We start from the raw sequence: 24,508 nt of genomic DNA, 5'->3' as shown, positions 1-24,508 counted from the left end.
AATTTCAAATTATTGAATATATTAAAAAAATCTCATTTTAGAAAGGAATCTAAATGTTTTAAGACTAAATAGATATGCAAGTCAGAGCCAAATTGAGGAATGGCATTTTTCCTTGCTTTGATTTTCACATTTATATTCTCAAATTAAGAGAATAAAAGTTACTTTATTCATTAATGCACGCTATTCAGGCTTTAACAAATATTCACATTGGCTTTTTAAATATGAACATTTTGGATCAAATTTGTTCATCATATCTAAAACCTATGTGATCTCTACTTTTTTAATATATTCTTTTGGAAGCTTTGTATTATATTAAGGTTTTATAAAGTTTAATTATACATTTACTGATAGTGAAGACAATAAATTCATCTACATTAATTAGTTCTTCACCCACAGAACAAATAAAATAAATGTGAAAACTGACAATAACTCACAAGCAAAGGCATTTCATAGTTAACATGATTTTGAAAGAAAATCATATAAAAAACAATTTTAAAATATTTAAATAACAAACTGTGAAAATGTTTTTTCTCTAACATGGGTTCTCAGTACTCATGACTTTCAAATATGTGTATAAATTCTATACTTCAATAAGACAGAAAATAATTTTTGAGAAATATACAATTTCATAATATGAAATAGAAGTAATTTTTCTCCTTTCCATTCAAGAACAACTACATGTTTACAATTTGAGGGTTATAAAATGCATGGAACAAATGAATGATGAAAAATAGCTTCTTAACTTCAAATATTCTATATTAAAGTGTTGATATAGGACATATTTGGATAATTTTGTGTGGTAAAGGTAGGCAAAATACTATAGAGATATTTTACTTAAGAAAATATTTCAAAATAGTTAATCAGAATAAGTGAAGTTATTTTTGAGATAAACGATAATTTTTGAGAATTACTGAACAAAGAATTACTGGATGTTTGAAGATTGTTAATAGATAATAGATGTGTGTCTGATTTTTAAAAAATAATTACTTGGAAACTACTAAAATATAGACATCACTAGCATACTTTACCTGGAATATTCATTCTAAGGAAAACATTACAAAAATTACTTTAAACTACAATGGGAAATAGCTAAATTCCTCGCTATTGGATTCACAGCACAGCTTATTTTGGTGAAATTGGTTATCAACAAGATTTTTATTTATTTTTGTATATCCAGTAATATGTTCCCTTTGATTAAAAAAAGTGATTGTACTACACCAAATTTCATTTCAGGAAGTAGTAATATAGAAAAGACTAAATATACCTAGAAGAAAAATATTGTGGACAGTATAATTAGTTTGACTTTGGAAATAATAAATCCTTTCAGAATAACAAACTTTCTTTTAATATCAAGTTATTGATTCTATAAGCTGACATAGTTTAAAGAGTTTTTGGTTCAATTTCACATTACATAATAACATTAACAAACTGTGGGATTATGGTTTATAAAAAACTTGTTATTTTGAAGATTAGGAAATAGTAATCGGTTTTGGGAACAATGGTGTGAATTTGTCTGCCCCGAATCTGCCATTATTGAAAACGATGATGTAATATGAAGTTGAATAAAAATTTTATATGTAAGATTCAAAATAACACTTTTTACTTATCAATAAACAAGCATAATGATTCCATAAAGATCTAAATGTGGAACACAAAATTACAAGAGCACCACAAAGAAAAAACAAGATAGACTATAATAACTATGCTAAAATGTTATAAGAACTAAAAATAATGAATTTGGGGTAGGTTCAGGATGTTTTGTCAATGGTCCTCATTTGACAGTGAAAGGGTACCATGCAAAACACTGCACAATCTTATCAATGGTACTACAAATAAAAGGAGAAATTAAAGCTACGTCAACATTAGAGGAAGAAAAAAATACCCCGACATTGAATGGATCTGGGAAACTGTTATTGCTCTTACTCTGAATGTAATTAAGACCTATGAGAGATTTTTTATCTTATTTAGTTAGGATATCTAAAAAGAAGGAAATGATTTCTAAAGGTCATTGCTGACACTAGGGTTCTATATAATTTTTTTCTGATTTTCTGTAATGTTCAAATAAATATGTCAAAAAGTATGCTTTAATTATTATAAAAAGTTAAATGTTTTCTACAATGTCTATTCTATTACTCATTATTATTTTTATTTACAATGTCTATTCTACTACTCTTATTTTTTTTTTTTAATTTACTTGAAGGTAATATCATAGGTGGAAGAAACCCTACAGAACCAAATATTTTATATTGGTCATTCTTGTTTGTACAGAAAACATTGGAAACATATCTGAATCATATACACACATTTGTTTTGCTGCTCAGCTTTTAGTTCCTACGATTTCCAAACTGTGTTTTCCCATAGTTGTTTTAATATTGCTGTCTATTTCTAATCAATACTAACTCTTTATTCACTTATATATTAATAGTTTGTCTAAAAGAACTAATACTGTCACCTAGGAAACATTTTTTTTAATATATTAAAAATGTGTTTTAAGTTTTTTTGCTTATTTTATTGTGTATATACATAAGGAACATTTTGATCTCCATTTAAGGCAATGGGCAGCGTCCAAATGTTTGGAAAATATATTTTGCCACTGGGTGGAAAAAGACATGTATGTTACCATCCTACAGGGCATATAAACTTAAACTAAAATTGTATAATCCTCCTTATCCCACTACCACCTCCCCACCAAAACAATAAGAAGCTGTGAGCACAAGGAACCTCTGACAGCTCTCTACCTCACTTCATTCACAAGGTAAGGTACTGCTGACAGTGTGAAAAGCCATGAGAAGACTAGCACACAGGTCAGTCTCTTCAAAGGGACATTACTGTTTGGTTGTGTTGACAGTTGTAGAAATGATAAGCCTGCTATTGCAGAAATCATTTATCAAATAACAAGAATAGTTGCACTGAAGTCATATGGTGACTTAAATCTGATAACAGAAATGTAGCAAGAAATTGGCTAATGAGTAAATGATGTATTACCACTAAATTTTGTTAACATTCTTCTTTGCCTGTGGATTTATTTTTCTAGCTAATGCTTGTAGAAAGAAAAAAAAAATAGCCAAAGCATGGAGGGAAAGTTGCTATGACATTATGACATAATGTTTCAAAAAAGGAACTCAATAAAGACTCAGCATAAAATTTTAAAAACAGGTGACATATTCTACATAGGCAATTCACTATGAAATCTAATACAAACATACATATGTACACATGAATTTACTACATACAGAAACGACAAATCACTGAAAGATTATGCACCAAATTATTAGTATTCGTATCTGGGTGGTGGGTTATGACATATTTACATTTATTTTTTTATTTTAAGCTATATTTTCCAAAGTTCTCTAATACTAATTACTTTGGGACAAAGAAAAATTGCTATTAGAAATCTTATGTACTTATCACATTGGCAAACCTTTTGCTATCTCAAGTAGCACACAAACTCCCAAGGAGATTACTTTTCTCTAAACTTGACTTCTAACACTGTGGTAAAATAAGGAAATAAACACAATAATATGTAACATGCCCCACAAAATATGAATACTTGGAGAATTGCTTTAATTGGTAATTGAAAGATGATCAGATTGATTCTCCTGCTTCCAAATCTTGATAGAACATTTAGAACCATTATGGATCATGCTTCTGATAGGGGAAGCTTGACTTTTTAATTCCTTTCTAAGGATATTCTCTTTCAGAACATCCAGGTGTCCAAAGTTACATGATAAATTAACGTTTTCAAATCAAAGACAGAGGGAGACAGGGAGGGAAGAAAGGAAGAAGAAAGAAAGGGAGAGAGGGAGAGAAAGAAAGGGAATGTGGTAGAGAACAAAGGCACCTTCGTGCAGGTCAGTTCAATTCTATTAACACCAAGTACGTGCCCGACTCTGTGCTATTGATTTTTTCTAGTGAGCCATCTGTTTGTTTTTTTGCAACATAAGAATGGGACCCTAAATTCAGTAAAGAAATGATGAAAAACATTTTGTTTGATTTGGGAATAGAATTCTTTAGGGGAAACCCAGAACAATGGTCCAAGTTATTGTTATATTTTAAATAAGAAATGGTTTTAAAAAAAAAAAGACCCTTATTTTTACTATCAACAAATAAATCAATGGCTTTTTCTAAGAACCTTTAAAAGCAGAATATTTTTTCTGTGCCAAATATTAAGCAAATGGCTGATGCATCCAGATGTTTGAACAGATTGCTAAAGTGTCATTCTGCTCTGGAAACACACTTTCTGATCCAATTAAAATGCAGGAATCAAATCCTCATTTGAAACTTAAAAAAAAAAAAAAAGAAAGAAAGAAAAGAAAACCAAGAAGAGTAATTGGTTGCTGACAAAAGGAATACCATGAACATTTCATGTGTTGTCTTTTGTTCCATTTTATAGCGGCTTCATTCATTTCATATACATGAAACACTTCTGTTCATCCACTTTCGGTGAGGCCTAATATATTATCTCAGCTTCTATTAGAATGTGGAGCTCAAGGATAGGAGTGAATATATTCTTATCAAGTTACTGTCTTCACGTTGGGAAATATTTGTAAAAATACACATGATATCATGCGTGACTACAAATGTGACTCCAAAGTTACACTAGTATTCCCTTTATTCTTACAATGTGAATCAGAAATATTTGGTTAACCAGAAATATGTCTAAATTTAGGAACTGGAAATTCACTTAACCAAACTGAACTTCACTGTTTACCACTAAGCATTGAGTAAGTTTTAATGGAAAATTTCAACAAGTTACATAAACTAGCAAAACAAAAATTAAAAATTCATTTATAAAAGAATATACCCACTTAAGTGCCGAAGCATGTGACAGGTAACAAGAATCTCACCTGTGTCTCCTGGACAGTCTGGTCAACATTAGTCGGCAAAGCATCTGGGAATAAAATTTTCAGTGTCATGAACAATTCATTATTTATGAAACAGACCTTAAAATACTTCTCACTGAAACCTTGATAAGATTCATCTTAACAAAGAGTTATCTGCACATTTTTTTTGATAACAACTTACCAGTTATTGGGTTAATTGCAATTGATTTTATAATACTTCATAGTTCTCTATGGCTATTTCCTGATACATAATACTCTAAATGCAGAATTTTTAAAAATATTGTTCTAGTTACTAAAATGAGTAGTTATCAATATGGAATGCACGTTTCCTGCAAGAGTTCAATAAGAGAATCAGGCTTCTATTCATTTTCCTCACTCAAAGTTAACATTTCGACCACAGAGTTGCATATGATTAATATGGAAAGATACATCAAGGAAAAACAATCCAAAGCAGGAAATGTAGTTTTACCATATTCACCACGCAAAGTATAAAATAATAATTTACAATATAAACCATTATTCAATAACCCCCAAGATAATAATAGCATGTTTTGCTGAATACCAGTTTATCCCTGTATAAAACAGTAATGTTCTAAATGCAAACATTCTGCTTTCAAGTGTTCATATGTATATTCCAATTGGCTATAAATGTTTAATATCATTAAATAGCCCTGTACAGTACACATTCTACTTCCTCCCAAATGTCCTATTTTAAAGCAAATACTCTAGTCATTAAGAAGGGACACAATTATAAGAAAAAATTAGGTGTCTCAGGAAAATGTCATTCTAAGGGTTCACAGGTGAGTGTGATGAGAACAGTACAAAATACTTTTTGATAAAACCTCCAGCATAAATATTCATATAAATTTACAATGACCTCTGGAGATTAGGTTTTACATGAAAGCAATAACAAGACATGTTCGAATTATACAGAAAAAAAATAATTAGGAAATTACATTATGGTAGAGCCCACATAGTATATTCCATAAGTCCCTTCACGTTGATGGTAACTTTAGATCCTAAATTTTGACTTTGAAATAGCTGAAAAAATCAGAAGACAGTGGTACACTGATTATTGTTATATTGAATATTTATGATATTTGATGAAATTGCAGATGCATTAATATTACCTTAAAGAGGTAATTTCATACTTTAATATACTCCCAGTTACAAACTGTTACTTTCTATGTCCCCCTTCAGATAAAACCACGATTAGGATGACTCGATCTCAGTAATACGTTTACCATTCTTTATTCTGTACTGCTAAAAGGATGGTTTCTGTTGCAAAAAACGAACAAACAAACAACCTATCCCAAACCTGACAAAACTAATTGTATTTGTAATCCCAGCATGTATTTATCTAGCATGGGAGGGAAAGGACTGAGTAATCTGAAAGACAGAGCTCTGAAACAATTATATTTAAAATTCCAGTCATTAATTTTGGTTAATTTCTCTTTCCTCTATGAAATTTTAAAAGTGAGATATTTTTTATCCATCAACTAACACTGAACTCACAAACACTATAAGGTAAATTGTCATTATTATTATTATGATTATTAGTGTTTTATTACCAATGGAGGAAGATAAGAAAAATCCTATTCCCATCCAATCCACCTCTGGGCTGAAGTCCTTTCCCCAAAACACATTACACACACTCACACACAGAAGCTTCCACATATGCTGTTGAAGTGGAAAGATTGGACTCTTCCTGAGACTCAAGGGAAGGCTGAGCAAGGGAAAGGGGGTACATAGTCTTCATTCTGTCTAAAATAAATGAACACTGCTTGCTTATCATTATAAAATGTAGTTGGAATTCTGCCACACTGAGAAGAAAATGGGCTCGTATCTGCAGTCTTCTTTGGAAGAAACACCCCATTTACTTTCACAATTCTTGTACAAGAAGATGCTTTATGTTTTTGAAATTTTTTAAACTACTGGCATTTTAATGATTGTTTTTAACTTTATTATTATGAATAAACAGAGGGGGAAATACTAAAATTTAGGAAGTAAAAGGCTATTGATGTGAACTTTGTGATAACTGTTTTATTAATTTTTTAGTTTTATAAATGAATATTAATTTCCTTACAGTAATATAAGCAAATAAAATAGTTAAAATTTAGTTTGGAAGTAATTTTTGAGTGCTTTAAGGCAAAGCAGAAAATACTTCATGAAATAAAGCAGATTCCTGTAGACAATGGAAGACACATAATTTAAAAAAAATTCTTTAAATTCTTGTGGAGAAAGTATGTATCATTCAGGTAGTAAACTTGTTATGTCTATAGGTGGCTTACAATAGCTCAAAAACTTATATTCTAAAACTTTTTTAGTGAACTATATCTGCAAAGTAGCTAAAATCAACTGTCTAAAAGCATAAAAAAGCTTACTGTGACCTCAACTTAACTAATACATTTAATGGTTAGAAAAAAAATGTAGAAAATGTGTTGTTCTCAGCAAAGGTGTTATTGTATCTAATTTAAATGATTGTATTTAATGTACCTCTGTGCTAATCTATTTGTAAACTAAAAATAAATAATATTCATCAAACCAAACTTCATTTCTTCTTAGGATTTTGAGCCTACTTCAGATGCTTCACTATTCCTTTATGGAACTTATCTATTATATATACTTTTCTTTAAAAAGACCTACTTTAATAATAGTTTGACATTTTCAAATTGGGGGACAATTATCCAAAACAAAAAGTAACAACACAGAAATACATATAATTTTAAAAAAAGTTTGGAGTAAATATATTATTTGTCAGTTTGTTAGTGAACAAACTGAAACCATAGTGTAAAATGACTAAAAATTAAAGAAGAATAATTAAGAACAAGGAAGCAAAAACAATATATACAACCTATACACAGTCAGCAACAACAAACAGCAAAACCATATGCTTTGAATCACATATATGTAGTTGGTTAAATAAGGAATGTAAGAAATGACAGAAAGAAAAACAACAAGAGGGACAGAATTTCTTGCTATAGTAATATAATATCTGGATCACAAATCTCCATTGTGCTAATTAATCAAAATTCTTAATATTGAGCTTTCTTCCCTGGCTCCATTCACTTATTTATTCATCTATCCATTTGTTCATTCATTCATCTGAGTAACTACTGCATTTTGGATATTATACCAGGCACCTTTAATCACACCCAACCTTCCCATAGATTTATCTTTCAGCCACTTCACACTGAAACTGCCCTGAGCAAAACATTTTTCATATACTTATCAACAACACCAAATAACATCTGACCCTCTTGATAGGCCAAGTTTTGTTCACATATTTTGTTCAAATATAAACTTTTTGAAAGGTAGGAACACAGGCCTTCTTAACACCTGTAGAACAAGTGTTCAAGCATTTGGTTAATTCACCCTAAACAGTCTTGTAAAAGCAATAACAATTTAAATGGTTTAAATGGCTTTAGTCAAACAGAATAAAATTTCACATGATTAGATATTATGAGTTCTAAATGTTTATGAGAAATAAAATATATTTAATTAAAGTTTCATTAGAAGCATAAGCAGGAAATTGATTTTAAAAAATCCAGGCAACTGGAAAATAGAACATAAGTTAATCAGTAGCTTGGAGTAGACACACTAAGCTGCTGCCTGTTCTGTGTGATTTCAGCGCCCCCTTGACCACAATGTTCATTGTGCCAGAGATTCCTTGTTTGGGGATTCATTTCTTTAAGTCTTGAAATCTCTTATGTATTCAGGATATTTTAATACTATGCAGGTAAAAACTAGGAAGGTGAAAAATAATATGCCTTTGTCAATCAGCACTTCATGAAGAATTAAGTAACTGGTGTTAAGTAAAAATGTTTAGTTGGGATTAGAGCATTATTACAGACATAGTGTTGAAAATACACTTCACTTTGAGCAATGCTTTGATTTTACAAAATAATACCACACATGTGATCTCATTTATTCTTTACAAGAACTATATACCTGACCCAGGATTATATTTTAGAAATGTGAAAGACAAAATTCAGAAACTTCAGAAAAAGAAGCAGGGCAGGGAAGACATTTAGGAAACACCTAAGGTAATGAAAGCCCATTAGACAAATTTTTTCATGAGTTGCTCAGAAAGTAATCTCTAACTGCTTTAATCTAATCCACTTTTGAATGTCATTACGATAAATCATGTATAATATGTGCCTTGGTCAAGTTGAAATTAACTGAAAATTTTATAAATGCTTCCAACAAGAGGAAATTAAACCAATAATGGACATTCTTCACCTATGTTTTAAATGGTATTTCAAGTAATCTGAAAGAGTTACTAAACTTTTACTGTGTGTTTAACTTACTCCCAGGGAGTAATTTACATAAAGTCCGTATCTTATTATATTATGGCTAAAATTTTTTGTGCAACGTTCCCACATGAACCTTATTCTCAAACCCCCCCCAAAACAAAACAATAACAAAAAAACCCCAAAGTCCTGTTTACTGATCTTTAATTAAACACCATTAAGTTACCATATAATATTGTAAAAAATTTCAGCGAATAGATAGAACATTTCTCTATAGACCTTGATTTCAGTGACTGTCCAAGAATGTCATATTATCAAGGAGCAATATTACTGTCTGACTAAATTAAAAATCCTTTTTTAAATGACATATTCCCACTAAGCTGTATAATTTCTAATTAAATTTCATCACAAGTTTTGGTTCAAATCATAAATACATTTACTCAGAGAGAAACATTCAAATTCAGAATTATAGAGCAGAAGACAAAAACGAAACTACTATCTGGTTAATGAGCAATGACTTTATATTGCTTATAAATGTAATAAGAACTCTATTAGAAGATTTTTATTTAACTTGGTGATAAAAATAAATATTCCTTTGATAAAGGAGGCAGTTTTGTATTTTTGTTTCCCTATTTAACTTGCATTAAGAAAAATATAAAGCTCATTTGGTCACCAAGTGTGTACTGAATGAATGAAAACACCTTCATAAGCCCAGGCAGATGCATATGACTGGCCTGTGACTTAAAACTGAATTGGCATTTTTTGCCAAATGAAAAATCAATTGCATTTTCTTCTGCTTCCCACTGAAAAAGCTGTGTCATAGATGAGAAATACCTTAGACCCATTAAGGCACCTGAACCAAGAATGTTGATTAGAAGGGTACTTATTTTAACACTGTCTGGGTATACTTGACTATTTTATTTTAAACAACATGACAACACAGAGCTGTTCTCTAAAATATTTGCCTAAAAACAAACACCACTGTAATTGAAAGAAAATATACAATCTACTCATTGAAAAATACCAATCATCCATAGGTGGTACTTTGTAAGACTGGAGGAAATATCATTATTTATGCAAGACTTTTTTTTTCATATGACAACTTTTATTTTGTGGTCTGCTATTGCAGAACCTGGTAGCTGGTCCTAGAATGGGGAAGGCACTGCTGTCATGCTTTTGCCCTAAACAATTTTATATATATGACCTTCACATATACATGGATATATATGAAGTTACTTCATATATATCCATGTATATATGAAGTAACTATACCCTAGAGGGTTTATATGCCATGGCTCTGTTAGCCATGAATCAGAGAGATAAGACTGGGATTTCAAATTCCAATTTCCTATGTGAGTTCTCAAAATAATTTTTTCATTAAAAAGAAATAATAGGTTACACAGTGCTTTCCAATATCCACTCAGAATTTGAAAGAGTTGCTTTTCCACTATGCCCATTAGAACTGTTGGACTGAATTAACATCGCATTCACAGACATGCTTCTTTTAGAAAACAGTCCGCATGTGTTCGGTGAGTTAATATAATAATAGCATTCCTTTAATTCTCCATTCAGGGAGTACCTGTGCCTTGCTCTGGATCTCTCAGCAGGCAAAGTGAGAAACTTACTTGGCTTTGAATGTGCTCTTTTAGATGTGGGTCCCTCTGTGCCAGAATCAGGAGGTCGACTAGCTAACTGCAAGGCAGTTGAGTTGTTCCTGTTAGTATTTTGGGACTCAACATTTGTGACAGCTTCACTCTGTGGTTCGGTACTTGGCTTCGTGCCAGTCTTTCTTTTCTGCTTTTGGGACACAGAAGTACTTGAAGTCCAGGTAGGAGGCAAAGCAGAGGTAGTGGTAGAGGAGTCCTGACTTGAACAAGTTTCTGAACATTGTATCACATTGTCATTGGCAACTTTAAAACACTGGGCATTCTCTTCGTGTCCCACAGCTTGTTTGGACATGGACTGGGGCAGCGTCACACTGCAGCCTTGTATTTGAGCCCCATTAGTTTGAGAGCAGACGTTGCTGACCTTGGTGACCTTGTGTTGCCCATTATTGTTACAAACCTTATACCGGATCATTAGAATGATGATGAAAACCAGCACAGAGGCTACGATGATTCCACCAATAATAATAATCATGGTGCCTCCCAAAAACTGGGACTGCATGAAATGGCACCGCACATAATCGTCTTCCGTAGTAAACTGGATGCAACCCACGACTCTTGTGGCAGTGAGGGAAGTAATGCCATCATCATATATTGCCAAGACACACAAGTCATACATAGTTCCAGCAGCCAGGTTATTGACAAGAAAAGTTTTGCTCGTAGGAGGTATCATTCTGAGGGACAATGGAATTTGTGTTAATATTAAAAACAAAACAAAACAGATACACACCCAGTCATTATGACTTTAGTTCTGTTTCATTTTAGTACTCATTAAGATAAGCACATTTATAACATATGAAATATGAGAAAATGATCTAATCTTCAGTTAAAATGGCTAAAAGTAATTGTTGGATTCTGCATCATATTAATGGTGCCTGCACTATGTCTTGACAAGCTTACTAATTACATTGCTTGGCAAAGCAGAATTCCTAATAAAAGCCACTGCTAAAAAATCATTTATAACAAATTACTTTTGAAAGGTGTGACTGTGACATTATCTGACTACTAAACAAATCCATTTAGCACTTACAACACCTCTGTGACTAAAAGCCAATTTGAAGGAAGGGAAAACACTGACAATCACATTAGAAACCAGAATGGAAATGAAATTCAGAGTATTTCTTTTTCAAATCAGTTATAAGCTACTATGGAATGGTACCCATTAAATCTATCTTTAATAACTAAGATAATTACTAAGATTAAAGTACTTTATTTACAGATCTCAACCCTCTCTTATGTCTTCAACACTTGGTTCCCAGTATGCTTTTATCTATAAATGAGGTTGATGCGTAATATTATCCTAGAATCATGAACAGGGCAAAGCTGTTGAGCAGAGCATAAATCCCTTATCCTCCCCATTGTGGGCCAATGAAATTACTTTCACAACATAGTTTGTAAAGCTTGATAAGAGTTTAAGACACCTCTGAATCCACTGTATCACTAAAGTCTTCTGTGGCTCCTATTCTCCACTATCTTTTTCTACTCAGTAGCAACCATATATGACTAAGATTTAATTTGGAAAATAGGCTTGAAACTCTCTTTTTTCTCTGAAAGAGTTTTAGAAATTTCAAGACTTGGCAATGCTAATGTATTATATAACCTAAATAATGTGTTCTAAATGTATCAAGAAACTTTTAGGCTAGAGTATGTATTGTGGTTGAGATCACTACCATTTAGTGGGTGCATAAGAAATGCCAGGCATTACTAAGCACTTTATATGCATTATGATTTCATTTTTACAATGACTTATGAGGTAGGCATTATCACCATTTTACACATGACAAACATTAAGGTCAGGAATTCAAGCGATTTCCTCAGGGTCATAAGAGAATTTACTTGTCATGGAAGGATTAAAATCTTGGAATTTGGAAAATAGAAACTGATCTATTTTACAGAGCTAATGTTTAAAGTATATAGAATGTCTAGTAGCTACAGGAAAGTAAGGGGTAGGGATAGATGCTCATCTTTGACAACGGGTTAAATAATCCATAGCCTAAGTGAAAAGCTGAGTATGACAATAGCAAACTACTATATGCTAATATACATGCATCGCAGTCTACATCCCCATACATTTAGTGATGAGAGGAATATTAGAAACCATTTACTCTAATCTCTTCCTTTTAAAGATGAGAAAATTAAAACTCAGCCAAGTAGAACCTTGCCCAGCATCGGTCACATGGTTAGCTAGGTCAGTTTTGTTTTTTCCTACCAGCCCATGCTTATTTTTTTAAAAAATTTCTCTCATTTCCATACATGAGCAAAAATCAAATTATCTTCAAGAATTCATCTGGATATATAAAAACTGATTTGATTTTATTTCAGAAAAGCTGAAAGGCAAAATATATATATTTGTATATATATATACATATATACATGTATACACATGTATATTTCAAAGCCATGATTTTACATCATTTCCTAGGAGTAACAATAGTCTATCATGAGTAAAATTATATGGAGAGGTAAAAATGTATATTTCCAACTGAAAATTGGACAAGATGTGACTATAAATCAATGAGGCTGAACTTTAGAAAAACATACCAGAATTTCTTTAGTCAGATGCAAATTCTCTACAAATATCCTTACCCAGAGATTACACATTTAACTCCACTGATACTTTCACTGCTCAAAATACTTATAAACTTTCTCTTTGGAACTGTCTTAAGAACCAGTGTATATGAGACAACACACACACACACATAACTCAATCACTCAAAAAATCAGTCTCATTATTTTATAGTTACATCCTATTTTTGACCAAAAATGGCAATACCCATCTTGATCACCCACCTTATTCACAAGACTTGGCTCCAAATGGCTTTTGCTTGTTTCCAAAATTCAAATTCACCCTCAAAAGACGAAGATTTGCCACCACTGAGGATATTCAAAATAGTATGACGAAGGTTCTAAAGATAATTCCAAAAATGCTTTGAGCAATGGCAGCATTATTGGGATAATAGTATAGCCTCCCAATGTGACTTCCTTGAAGGAAAGAACACTCATGTGGATGTGTAAGTTCTGGTATGTTTTTGAATTTTTAAGGTAAATCAATCTTGTTCTCTGATAGTCACATCTCTTAGATGAGGGGGAAAAAGTAAGTAAGCATAATATTAAATATAAATTTGAACTCTCTGAAAATAAGAGCATTCAAAATATTTCTCCACATGTATTCACCTTTCACAAGCCTTACATTATATACTTTAAAAAGTGGAGTACTTTAATTACAACACAGAGTAGCACTGCTGATTGAAAAAGATCAGTAGTAGATTATCAAGTCCTACACTAAGATGCACAGCAAGTACAAAAATTTGCTTAATTTTTCTTACCTGTAAACAAGGGTGTCATCATAAGTACCATTGTACTGGATTTGAAACATACGTATTCCCGGGATATTTCTTTGAAAATTAAATTTAAGCAGTGCCGTAGATGATGTTGCTTCTGCCACCACAATTTTATCTTGACTGATTTTAGTATCACCATTACTAGTGCTTGCATTAGAACCTGACTTAGTAGAAGTTGAGATATCTGAAGAACCAGGATCAGGCTCATGGATATGGTTTGTACTGTTTAGTAAGTGAGGGAGCTTAATTATATGAAGATCCACCATTTGTGTTGCTTCCCCAGCAGGATTGGAAGCAATGCAGGTAAAAGCTCCTGTATCCTTAATAGTTGTTATAAGAATGTCAAGTGTTCCATTATCATACACCAGAGATCTTGTTGCATTTGAAATAAGCTTCCCTTCAGGAGAAATCCAGTGAATTGCAGGTTCGGGGTCTCCCCTGGCTTTGCACCTCAGGGTTGCCCTCTGACCCTCCAGGACTCTCATCTCATGTGTATGACGAGTAATGAGAGGAGGCTCACACAAAAACTCTTCCTCAGGAATTGACCAAAAATAGCGGCCAGTTAAAAGTGCTGGGGAAGCACAGGTCTCCAGGTCATCTTCTCTGGACAGACGCCTCAACCACAGCAATTCACAGTTGCAATGCAAAGGGTTTCCACCAAAACTTAATGCAAAAGTAGATGGGCTTATGATTCCTGAGGTTGCTAGGACCTGAGCTCGCTGAAAGAGAGGGTCAGGTGGTAGCTTCTGTAATTTATTTGATGTTACATCTAGCCGAGTCATCTTGTGCAAGTGGGAGAAAGTCCCCTTAGGAATGTTATCAATCATATTGTGATCCAAACTGAGGGTGTGCAAGCTAACCATCTTCTCAACAGCATCCCATGGTATTGTTTCTAAATTATTATAGGACAGATCCAGCTCCTCGAGGGCAAAGACGTCATCAAATGCTGTAGAAGAAATTAAAGTCAGCTGATTGTTGTTCAGTATCAAATGATGGAGATTGGAAAGCCCACTGAACATATCATTTGTAATTTTAGTCAATCTGTTGCTATTCAAATGCAATGCCCTCAGATTCCGTAAGTCAGCAAAAGCATGAGGTGTAATAAAACTTATTGTATTCCTGGATAGAGTCAGGTCCACCAAGCTGGTCATATTGGCAAAATCTTTCCTTTTAATATTTGTAACAAAATTGTCTGCCAAACGCAGTTCCACAGTTCTTCTGTCAATGTTTGGTGGCACAAACAAAAGCCCTTTCTTGGCACAAAGGGTTGCAAGATTAGGAGACAAAATCTGACAGACACAACGCTTTGGACAGATCTGAGCTTTCACTGCTATGCCAATGAAAAACAGATAAAAAAGAAATTTTTCCATTGTAGATCAGTTTTAAGAGCCTGTAAGAGAAGACACAAAATATTGTGTTAGCATCCAGTCATTTGAGTGAAGTTCATATTCCTACTAAAATAATCTTTTTTATGCAAATTAGAATATAGAAACAATTTATTCACTTGCTTATTTAACCAAATATAAAATATTAACTCTGTATTGTCTGTGCAGTAGACTCTAGTATTAAAAAAATATATACCATTCATGACCTCATGAGATTTAAAATCAACTGGTGAAAACAAAGAAGTCAACAGATTATTATAATTCTGTCAGTTAAGTGCTATTTTTGAAATATGTCCAGGGCACTCCCTGGGTTCACAAAAAAGGGACATTCAGCCCAGACTGGAGGGTGGGAGCTCAGGAAAATTTCCACTAAACCCCCAAAAGACATCTTGTAAATTCAAAAGCTTAGACATATTTAGAGATTTGCAAGTATTTCAATTTACTAGTCTGAGCATAAAAAGAAAGAGACAATATTTGTATTTGTTAACCTTGTGGCAAGATACTTGAAAGTAATTAATTGTTAATTAAATTTTATTCATCTTTACAAACTATCTTGAAAATAGTACAACCTCCACACCCTAGCTGCAAATACAGGATCCTGTTCTCAAATATAAAAACGGCTGAAAATTTACCACAAATGCTCTGAGCTCCTTAACTATTAGAATGTTTTATGTGATATAATGTGGATTTTTGAAGATAATTTATGGAAAGCAGTCATCAAAATACTTGACAGTGAGTCCAAGATGTCATATTCCATTTTCCTTTTCTGAAAAAACTTAGTGCACTTGTATTTATTCAAATTTATTTTTAAAAAACTTGACAGTTTCATTTCTATCTTGATCTTAAGTATTTGCTCTTGAAAATAATCATCAAAAATAACAATACTGGGCTTCCCTGGTGGCGCAGTGGTTGAGAGTCCACCTGCTGATACAGGGGACACGGGTTCGTGCCCTGGTCCGGGAGGATCCCACATGCCGCAGAGCGGCTGGGCCCGTTGAGCCATGGCCGCTGAGCTTGCGCGTCTGGAGCCTGTGCTCCACAACGGGAAAGGCCACAACGGTGAGAGGACCGCGTACAGCAAAAAAAAAAAAAAAAAAAAAAAAACAATACTAACGCATACATGATTAAAATTCTCAAAAAGTACGTGTAATTTTAAACACCAAAAGGGAAAACAGCTGCAGAAAATCACTTAAATGTTTAATTGATGAAAATATGAAATACATAATTATTCTAGAAATGATGCACCTAGTTTTCTAAATAAAACCTATTCTTATAGGTTTGATTTATTTTATGCCTATTTTATGTCATATTAAATGTGGTTGTAATGAATATGAACTGTCATTCTCAGCAAATGAAATAGTCTTACTCTTCTGTTCATGACAGAATAACTAGTACTTGGCCTTTCAGTAATAAGCAAAATTTAAAAAAACAAACAAAAAAAAGAAACTGTACAAAAATATGTAAAATGTCTGTTTCAGACATTGGAGAAAAGGAAGCAGAGAACTGTGATCCTTGAAAAAGTGAATTAAAAAAAATGAACCCTATCATTGATCCCTAGAGACACTTTCCAAACCACATCACAAGGAGGGAAAACAAGGCAAAGCATGAAGAGTCTTATTCAATTGAAGAGAACTGAGATAGGAGTGCAGAGTCTCAGGTGGCTTGACTTTACGGGGCAAAGTACCAGAAATGAGAGAGTTATCAAAAGAAAGAACACCAGTAATCTCTGTACACAGAGACAGAACAATAGATACTAACTATACTGAAACACTGATGGGGAAAAAAGTGAACAAAAACTCAGTGACTTGTGGAAAAATATTAAAAAGTCAAACATACATATAATTGGGAGTATTAGAAGAAAGCTGTAATGTAGAAATATATCTGAAGAAATAAAGGCAACTTCTTTTTTCAAATTTGTGATAAAAAACAACCCAAAAAATCCAAGCTGAAAACAAGAAAAACCCACAAAGACACATCACAATCAAATTGCAGATAACCAAAGAAAGAGGAAAAATAATCTTAAGAGCAGTCCCCAAAATAGGACACATTACAAAAAGATATGGTGAACAAAATAAAAATAAAAATAATGTCTGACTCCTCACTGACTTCTCTTTGGGAATAACGCAAGATGGAAGACAATGAGAAATCTCTTTAAAGAGCTTCCAGAAAAAGAAAGGCCTGCCAAACTGGGTGGGGGTTTATATATTCATAAATTATGAAAGTAAAATAAAAACGTTTTGAGAGAAACACTGAAATTTTCATTACCAGAAGAACTTCAATCTTTATAGATGCATAAAAAGGCAACAGAAATGGTATATCTGTGGGTAGGTATAAAATATTTCATTGTGTTTTAATATGTTTATAAATAGTGCTCTGGTGTGGATATAAACAGTTACAAAAAACATTCACACCCTAACAATTAAATATGCTGGATAAGCTACAAATTATATATTTTTAAAAATAACAACATCATAATGCTGAAAATACAAATAAACTTAATGGAACTATATTCCACATAATGACAGTCCTTGATGAAAGAGAGGATATACAGAGGTATCCCCCTTCTTCCCCCATCAACAGAAAAGTAAATAGAAGAACCCACCTGGCATAAATTGGGGTGAGGAGAAACCAGCCTAACTTTTAATAAACTTTTTAAAAAATACCTTATTGTTTTAGAGCAGTATTAGGTTTACAACAAAATTGAGAGGAAGGTACAGAGATTTCCCATATATCAACTACTCCCACACATGCACAGTCTCCTCTATCATCTACATCCCTTACCAAAGTGGTACATTTCCTACAGCAGATGAATCTACTTCGGCACATCATAATCACCTAAAGTTCATGGCTTACATTAGGGTTCACTCTTGGTATTTTACATTCTCTGGGTTTGGATAAATATATAATGACATATATTCACCATTTTGGAATCATACAGAGTATTTTCACTGCCCTAAAAATCCTCTGTGCTCTGCCTATTCATCTCTCCTCAGCCCTTCCCTGGCAATCACTGATCTTTTTACTGTCTCCATAGTTCTGTTTTTTCAAAAATGTCATAGAGCTGGAATCATACAGTATGTAGCTTTTTCAGATTGACTTCTTCTGTTTAATATGTTTTTAAGGTTCCTCCATGTCTTTTCAAGGCTTTGCAGCTCATTTCTTTTTAGCACAGAATAATATTCCATTGTCTGGATATACCACAGTTTATCTACTCACCTACTGAAGGACATCTTCGTTGTTCCCAAGTTTTGGCAATTATGAAAAAAGCTGCAATACACATCCATGTGCAGGCTTTTGTGTGGACATGTATTTTTTACTCCTTTGGGTAAATACCAAGGAATGCAATTGTTGGATTGTATGGTAAAACATGTTTAATTTTCTAAAAAACCATCAGAGTGGTTGCACCAGGAATGTGTGAGAGTTCCTGTTGTACCACTTCTTCTTCAGCACTTGGTGTCAGTGTTACAGGTTTTGGTCATTCTAATAGATGTGTAGTAGCATTTCATTGTTTTAATTTGCATTTCCCTGGTGACATATGATGTGGGATATCTCTTCATATTTTATTTGCCATCTGTATATCTTTTTTTGGTGAGGTGTCTGTGAAGGTCTTTGACCCATTTTTAATCATTTTTTTAATTATCGAGTTTTAAGAGTTCTTTGTATATTTTGGATAACAATCCTTTATCAGATTTGTCTTTTGCAAATCTGTTGTATGTAAAAAAGCACCACCACACCTGAAGTCATCTAGGTTTTCTCTTATGTCATCTTCTAGGAATTTTACAGTATTGTATTATTGTGATTCAGTTCACCACAGTTTCAAATGCTTTGAGAGCATGGTTGGGAGTTTCCTATTCAGTAAGACATGAATCTTAGCACTAGAGTGGTTTAAGAGCTTTATAACTGTTTCCAGCTTTTTTCTGGCGGCCAAGGAGAACTCCTTGATCTTTAATTTCACCTCTGGATTTCTTTGCTTTGCACTGTAACTGAGCTATCCTACAAGCTTTTCTCATCTCTTCAGTGCCATGCCAGGCATTCTGTGTTTGAAAGTCAGAAATACCTCTATGGGAGGAAAGTGACTGAACTATCCTTTCTCTCTCTTCCCTCCCCTTCTCCCTCACCCTCTCCTCTCTCTCATAGCTAAAACCCCTGAGTGACTTTTCCTTTCTGTTCTTTTGCTTCTTATTCATTCTTCCAAACTTGAAAGTCTACCTTGCCTGGAGGATTCATTTCAATTTTCCTTTCCTTCCTTAATTCTTCCTCATTTTTTTCCTTATCTGAAAATGCAAAGTACCTAGGAAATTGTCTCATAAAAATAGAGGGCAGAATGGTGGTTACCAGGGGCTGAGGGGTGGAGGAAGTGGGGAGATGTTGTTTGAGGGTACAAACCTGCAACTAGTAGATAAATAAGTCCTGGAGATCTAATGCACAATGTAGTGATTACAGACAACCATACTGTACTATAAACAACAAAGTTGCTAAGAGACTAGATCTTAATTATTCCCACTGCAAAAAAGAAATGAGAAGTACGTGACACGATAGGAGTGTTAGCTAATGCTACAGTGGCAATCATATTGCTATATCTAAATGTATCAAGTCAACACATTTTTACACCTTAAACTTACAATGTTATATGACAATTATATCTCAATTAAAAAATATTTTGGGGCTTCCCTGGTGGCGCAGTGGTTGGGAGTCCGCCTGCCGATGCAGGGCACATGGGTTCGTGCCCCGATCCGGGAGGATCCCACATGCCACGGAGCGGCTGGGCCCGTGAGCCATGGCCGCTGAGCCTGTGCGTCTGGAGCCTGTGCTCCGCAACGGGAGAGGCCACAACAGTGAGAGGCCCGCGTACCGCAAAAAAAAAAAAAAAAAAAAAAATATTTTGAAGTCCTAGCCTCAAATACTCGTGAATGCACAGAAGGAAGACAATGTGAAGCACAGTAAGAACATCATCTACAATCCAAACAACTCTGAAGGCTGCTAGAATCTAAGAGAAAGGAATAGAACAGATTTTCCCTCACAGCCTTTAAAAGGAACCAAGCATGACAGACACCTTGATTTCAGACTTCTAGCTTCCACAATTGTGGGACAGTAAATTTCTGTTAAAGCTACCCTGTTTGTGGTACTTTGTTATGGCAGCCCTAGCAAACTAATACAACTCTCAAAACCATTTCCTGTAACAGAAGAATTTTGGATATAAAACAATACATATTGTAAACTTCCAAGTACACCTGACCCTTGAAACAACACAGGGGTTAAGGGCACCGACCCTTTGCATAGTCAAAAATTTGTGTATAACTTATACTTGGCCTTCTGTATCTGCAGTTCCTCTACATCTGTGGTTCTGCATCCTCGGATTCAACCAACTATGAACCGTGTAGTACTGTAGTAAGTATTTATTGAAAAAAAAACTGTATATAAGTGGACCCGCACAGTTCAAACACTTGTTGTTCAAGGGTCAACTGTATACATGTATTTAGAACAGGCAAAGCTAATGCATAGTGATAGAAATCAAATCTACTGATTGTGGTTGCCTGGTTGGAGGATGGTAGATTGACTGGGGAAGAGTACAAAAAGATTGGGGGGGCGGGTCATGGAAATATTCTATATCTTATTTGTAATAGTAGTATACATTCATCAGAATTCATTGGCTATACACTTGAAATTCGTGCATTTTATTTATGGCAAGTTTTCCACAACAGAGTTGGTTAAGCTTAAAAGAGGAAATATGGGTTTTCTATTATATTTCCAAACACTGGTTTCAAAGGAAGAAGAATTTATAAAATGACAAGTTATTGGTAGTTAATCAGAACTTAGTCATAAATATTTTAGAAATACATATTTTCTTAGCTCTGTCATATATCTTCAAAGATGTGTTTCCGTTCCAAGCCAAATTATGCACCCTATTTCATAATCTGATTTACGCCCTCAGGTAACATACACACTGCCTGATGTAATATCATCTCACTGCTGATAAGGTAGTTTACTAAGTAGCAATAAGTTTAGAATAAAATGTGCACCACTTTCTTAACTCTGTGTTTATTTTTTAAGTGAGACCTGTAAGTAATAACAGAATCATATGAATTGTGATCCATGAGCATTCCCATGTTATCTTAGGACAAGGTGGAAATTTCAAAGTTTGTAAAAAATAGGAGATAGGAATCACATAAAGAAGCAGAGTTTCACTTCCTACAAGTTCAAAAACTAATTCTTGACATATTTTTTAAATTAATATAATACCACTTGAAGAGAATGAATGTGACTGGAAGAGTGGAGTAGTTGTCAGTTTTGCTGGAATTCGTAATTTAAACATTTATAAAGACCTTTGGATGGACCTAGAGACTGTCATACAGATTGAAGTAAGTCAGAAAGAGAAAAACAAATATCGCATATTAATGCATATATGTGGAATCTAGAAAAATGGTACAGATGAACCAGTTTGCAAGGCAGAAATAGAGACACAGATGTAGAGAACTAACATATGGACACCAAGGGGGGAAAGGGGGGAATGGGATGATTGGGAGATTGGGATTGACATATATACACTAATATGTATAAAATAGATAACTAATAAGAACCTGCTGTATAAAAAATTAAATTAAAAAAACATAAAGACCATCAAACACAGTATCCTCATCTTTCTTTTGTGTATATATATATATATATATATATACACACACACACATATATATATATTCCTTTTTAGATTCTTTTCCATTATAGGTTATTACAAGATATTGAGTATAGACACTATCCTCATTCTTATCTAGTTAAGTGAAACTTTTTCAAAACATTATTCGTCTGTTGCTTTATCTAAATAGTTAAATGCAAACAACAAAGATCCCTTTTTAATAATAATATTTGAGGGGGGCTGTAACTCAGTAAATAGTCATACAGTTACAGCTCTTTAGATAATATTTACACACCTTTATATTATATGTTCTCTCAATCTAGTTCCTCTCAGACACAAAGTGACACATTTACAAAGTGTCTATCACACACAAACTGGAAAATCATTTTCCAGTACTGCATCCTTCTTTCAGCCCATGGCTATTACATAACATATGCTCAAGAGAATCAGTATTTATTTGGCAACTACAACAGGATATAAAAGCAAATTTAGATCTTACATCCAACTGAGAATATAATCTATTCTCTGCAGAAACCAGTATGGTACCAATTTATATGTTGAGTTAAAGGAAAGCTATCTGGCTCCTCAGGAGCTGCCTTGCCATCTTTCAGCAGAGCTCTACCAATTCAATTAGTGCCCCTCTGCCCAGGCTAATGCCTGGGAACAGATGCTGATGCCTGCTGACACCGATGAGTTGTTTTAGGATGTGTCAAAATGGTTACATTATGGCAAAGGATATTTCACAATGTAGTTTAGATAATGAAACACATTTGGTACTCATTTCAAATATTTTAGGTTTTCCCCCTAATTTTTATTCTAGAAGGACTATAAATGATAATATTATAATTCCATTCTCTGCTAAAACATGTACTGAAGATGTTGCAATTGAACCTGTTAAATTCAGGCCTAAAAATATGACAAATATAACCTAGAACAATAATCCTTTGGTCTTTGATTACAATATTTGCTAGAAAAATTCCTAAGCACATTGAACATAATAAATTTTTAAGATTCACTCACACATCCATTCACTCATTTTTTTCCCCATTTTTTAAATTAAGTTCAGCAAGATTTATTTAGCTTCTGTACCATCTACAAGGTGCTTTGCTAGAATCTAACAAGCTTAGAAGGCTGGGATCTGATTAGATAAACACATTCACAATTAGTATAATAAAAGGCAGACTGTAAAATATTTTTATTTACCATACATTTTGATATTTATATTTACACACTTCAAACGGGTCTGTGAGTTAAAAAAGCATCCTATAATTTTTGTTCTCAACATGTATATGTATACATATATGTATTTTTAACTCATCATGGCATATGTGTATATAAACACTTATTATTTACAGTAATGGACAAGAGGCCAGTTACTTAGACAAACCAAATTAAAAAAAAATCATAGTTACCATTCACAGAGCACAGGTAAACATGAAGGAAATAATGGTCTTTTTATTTTATAGATGAGGAAACAAGATTGAGATGCTAATAAATGATAATTAAACCAGATTACTAAATGGAATGTTTGCCATGCTCTATTTAACTAGTAGATGTGCAAATATTTCATCACTTCTCTGCTTTTAAAATTAAGGTGAATGCTACATAGAGAAATGTTTTATTTCTTTAATAAAATTTTTTAATATTAATTTTGTTAGCTTACATTAGAAAGCTAAAATGGACTTGTTATGCAATGTACTTATCATACCAAATCTCATTTAATCCTTGCACAACTCCATATAAAGCAGTTACCTTTCTTCCCATTTTATATGATGAAATAAAATTTAAGAAACTTAAGTAATCCCCTCAAGGTCAGACAGAAAGTAAACAAAAAGGTAGCTTTAAGATGGACATACATTTACTTCCAAAACCCATACTCCTTCTAGGATAAAATGATGTTTATTTATATTACTTATATTGTGTTTTCCAGATTATGCAGCACTTGGACATAAAGGGTTATTAATTCCAACAGTGATTCCTAAAGTTCTTCAAGTGACTTACTTTTCTTCCTGGTCTCTTTCATAATCAAATTACATTTAAAAGGTGCTGGCAGATTACTATGGTGGAGACTTAAGAGCATATTGGATAACAACCCAAATGACACATTTAACCAGTCATTCATTTTTCTTTGGTGCGTTCAGATATGACTGAAGTTACCCAAATACTTAAGTCCATAATGCTAAGTATTCTTTTAAGAATATAAATTCTACATCAGAAAGGAGAGTGACTTCTGTGTATAATGAGGTCTCAGTATTCTCCCAGTGAAGTGGGTTGAGTTGTCCCTTTTCTTGCCCATTTAGGAGTCTGCCTGCAGAGACTCTATAATGTCACTGACTGTCCATGAATCCTGAGAGTAAATACTACCAGTAACTCTGAAGGAGAATGTATTC

The 24,508-nt window shown here is 33.3% G+C and overlaps 1 protein-coding gene across 6 annotated transcripts in view; it reads right to left on the bottom strand.

The window, feature by feature from the left end:
• The window catches only part of LRFN5 (leucine rich repeat and fibronectin type III domain containing 5), a 256,749-nt gene that overhangs the window by 577 nt on the left and 231,664 nt on the right, over window positions 1-24,508 (bottom strand). For 3 of the 6 annotated variants that reach the window (XM_029238617.1, XM_029238618.1, XM_029238615.1), the window contains 2 exons: window positions 14,088-15,492; window positions 4,848-4,891 (listed from right to left, as the gene is read on the bottom strand). In XM_029238617.1, the coding sequence (XP_029094450.1) occupies window positions 4,876-4,891; window positions 14,088-15,472 (1,401 nt within the window). In that variant the 5' untranslated portion in view covers window positions 15,473-15,492 and the 3' untranslated portion in view covers window positions 4,848-4,875. Of the gene's footprint in view, window positions 1-4,847; window positions 4,892-10,722; window positions 11,436-14,087; window positions 15,493-24,508 lie in introns of all 6 variants that reach the window. The other 3 variants (XM_029238613.1, XM_029238614.1, XM_029238619.1) reach the window with 2 other exon arrangements.

The sequence above is a fragment of the Monodon monoceros genome, unplaced genomic scaffold, assembly GCF_005190385.1.
Source record: "Monodon monoceros isolate NGI ecotype Baffin Bay Population unplaced genomic scaffold, NGI_Narwhal_1 Super_Scaffold_21, whole genome shotgun sequence".
Classification (NCBI taxonomy): domain Eukaryota; kingdom Metazoa; phylum Chordata; class Mammalia; order Artiodactyla; family Monodontidae; genus Monodon; species Monodon monoceros.
This window is presented reverse-complemented; position numbering and strand designations above follow the sequence as displayed.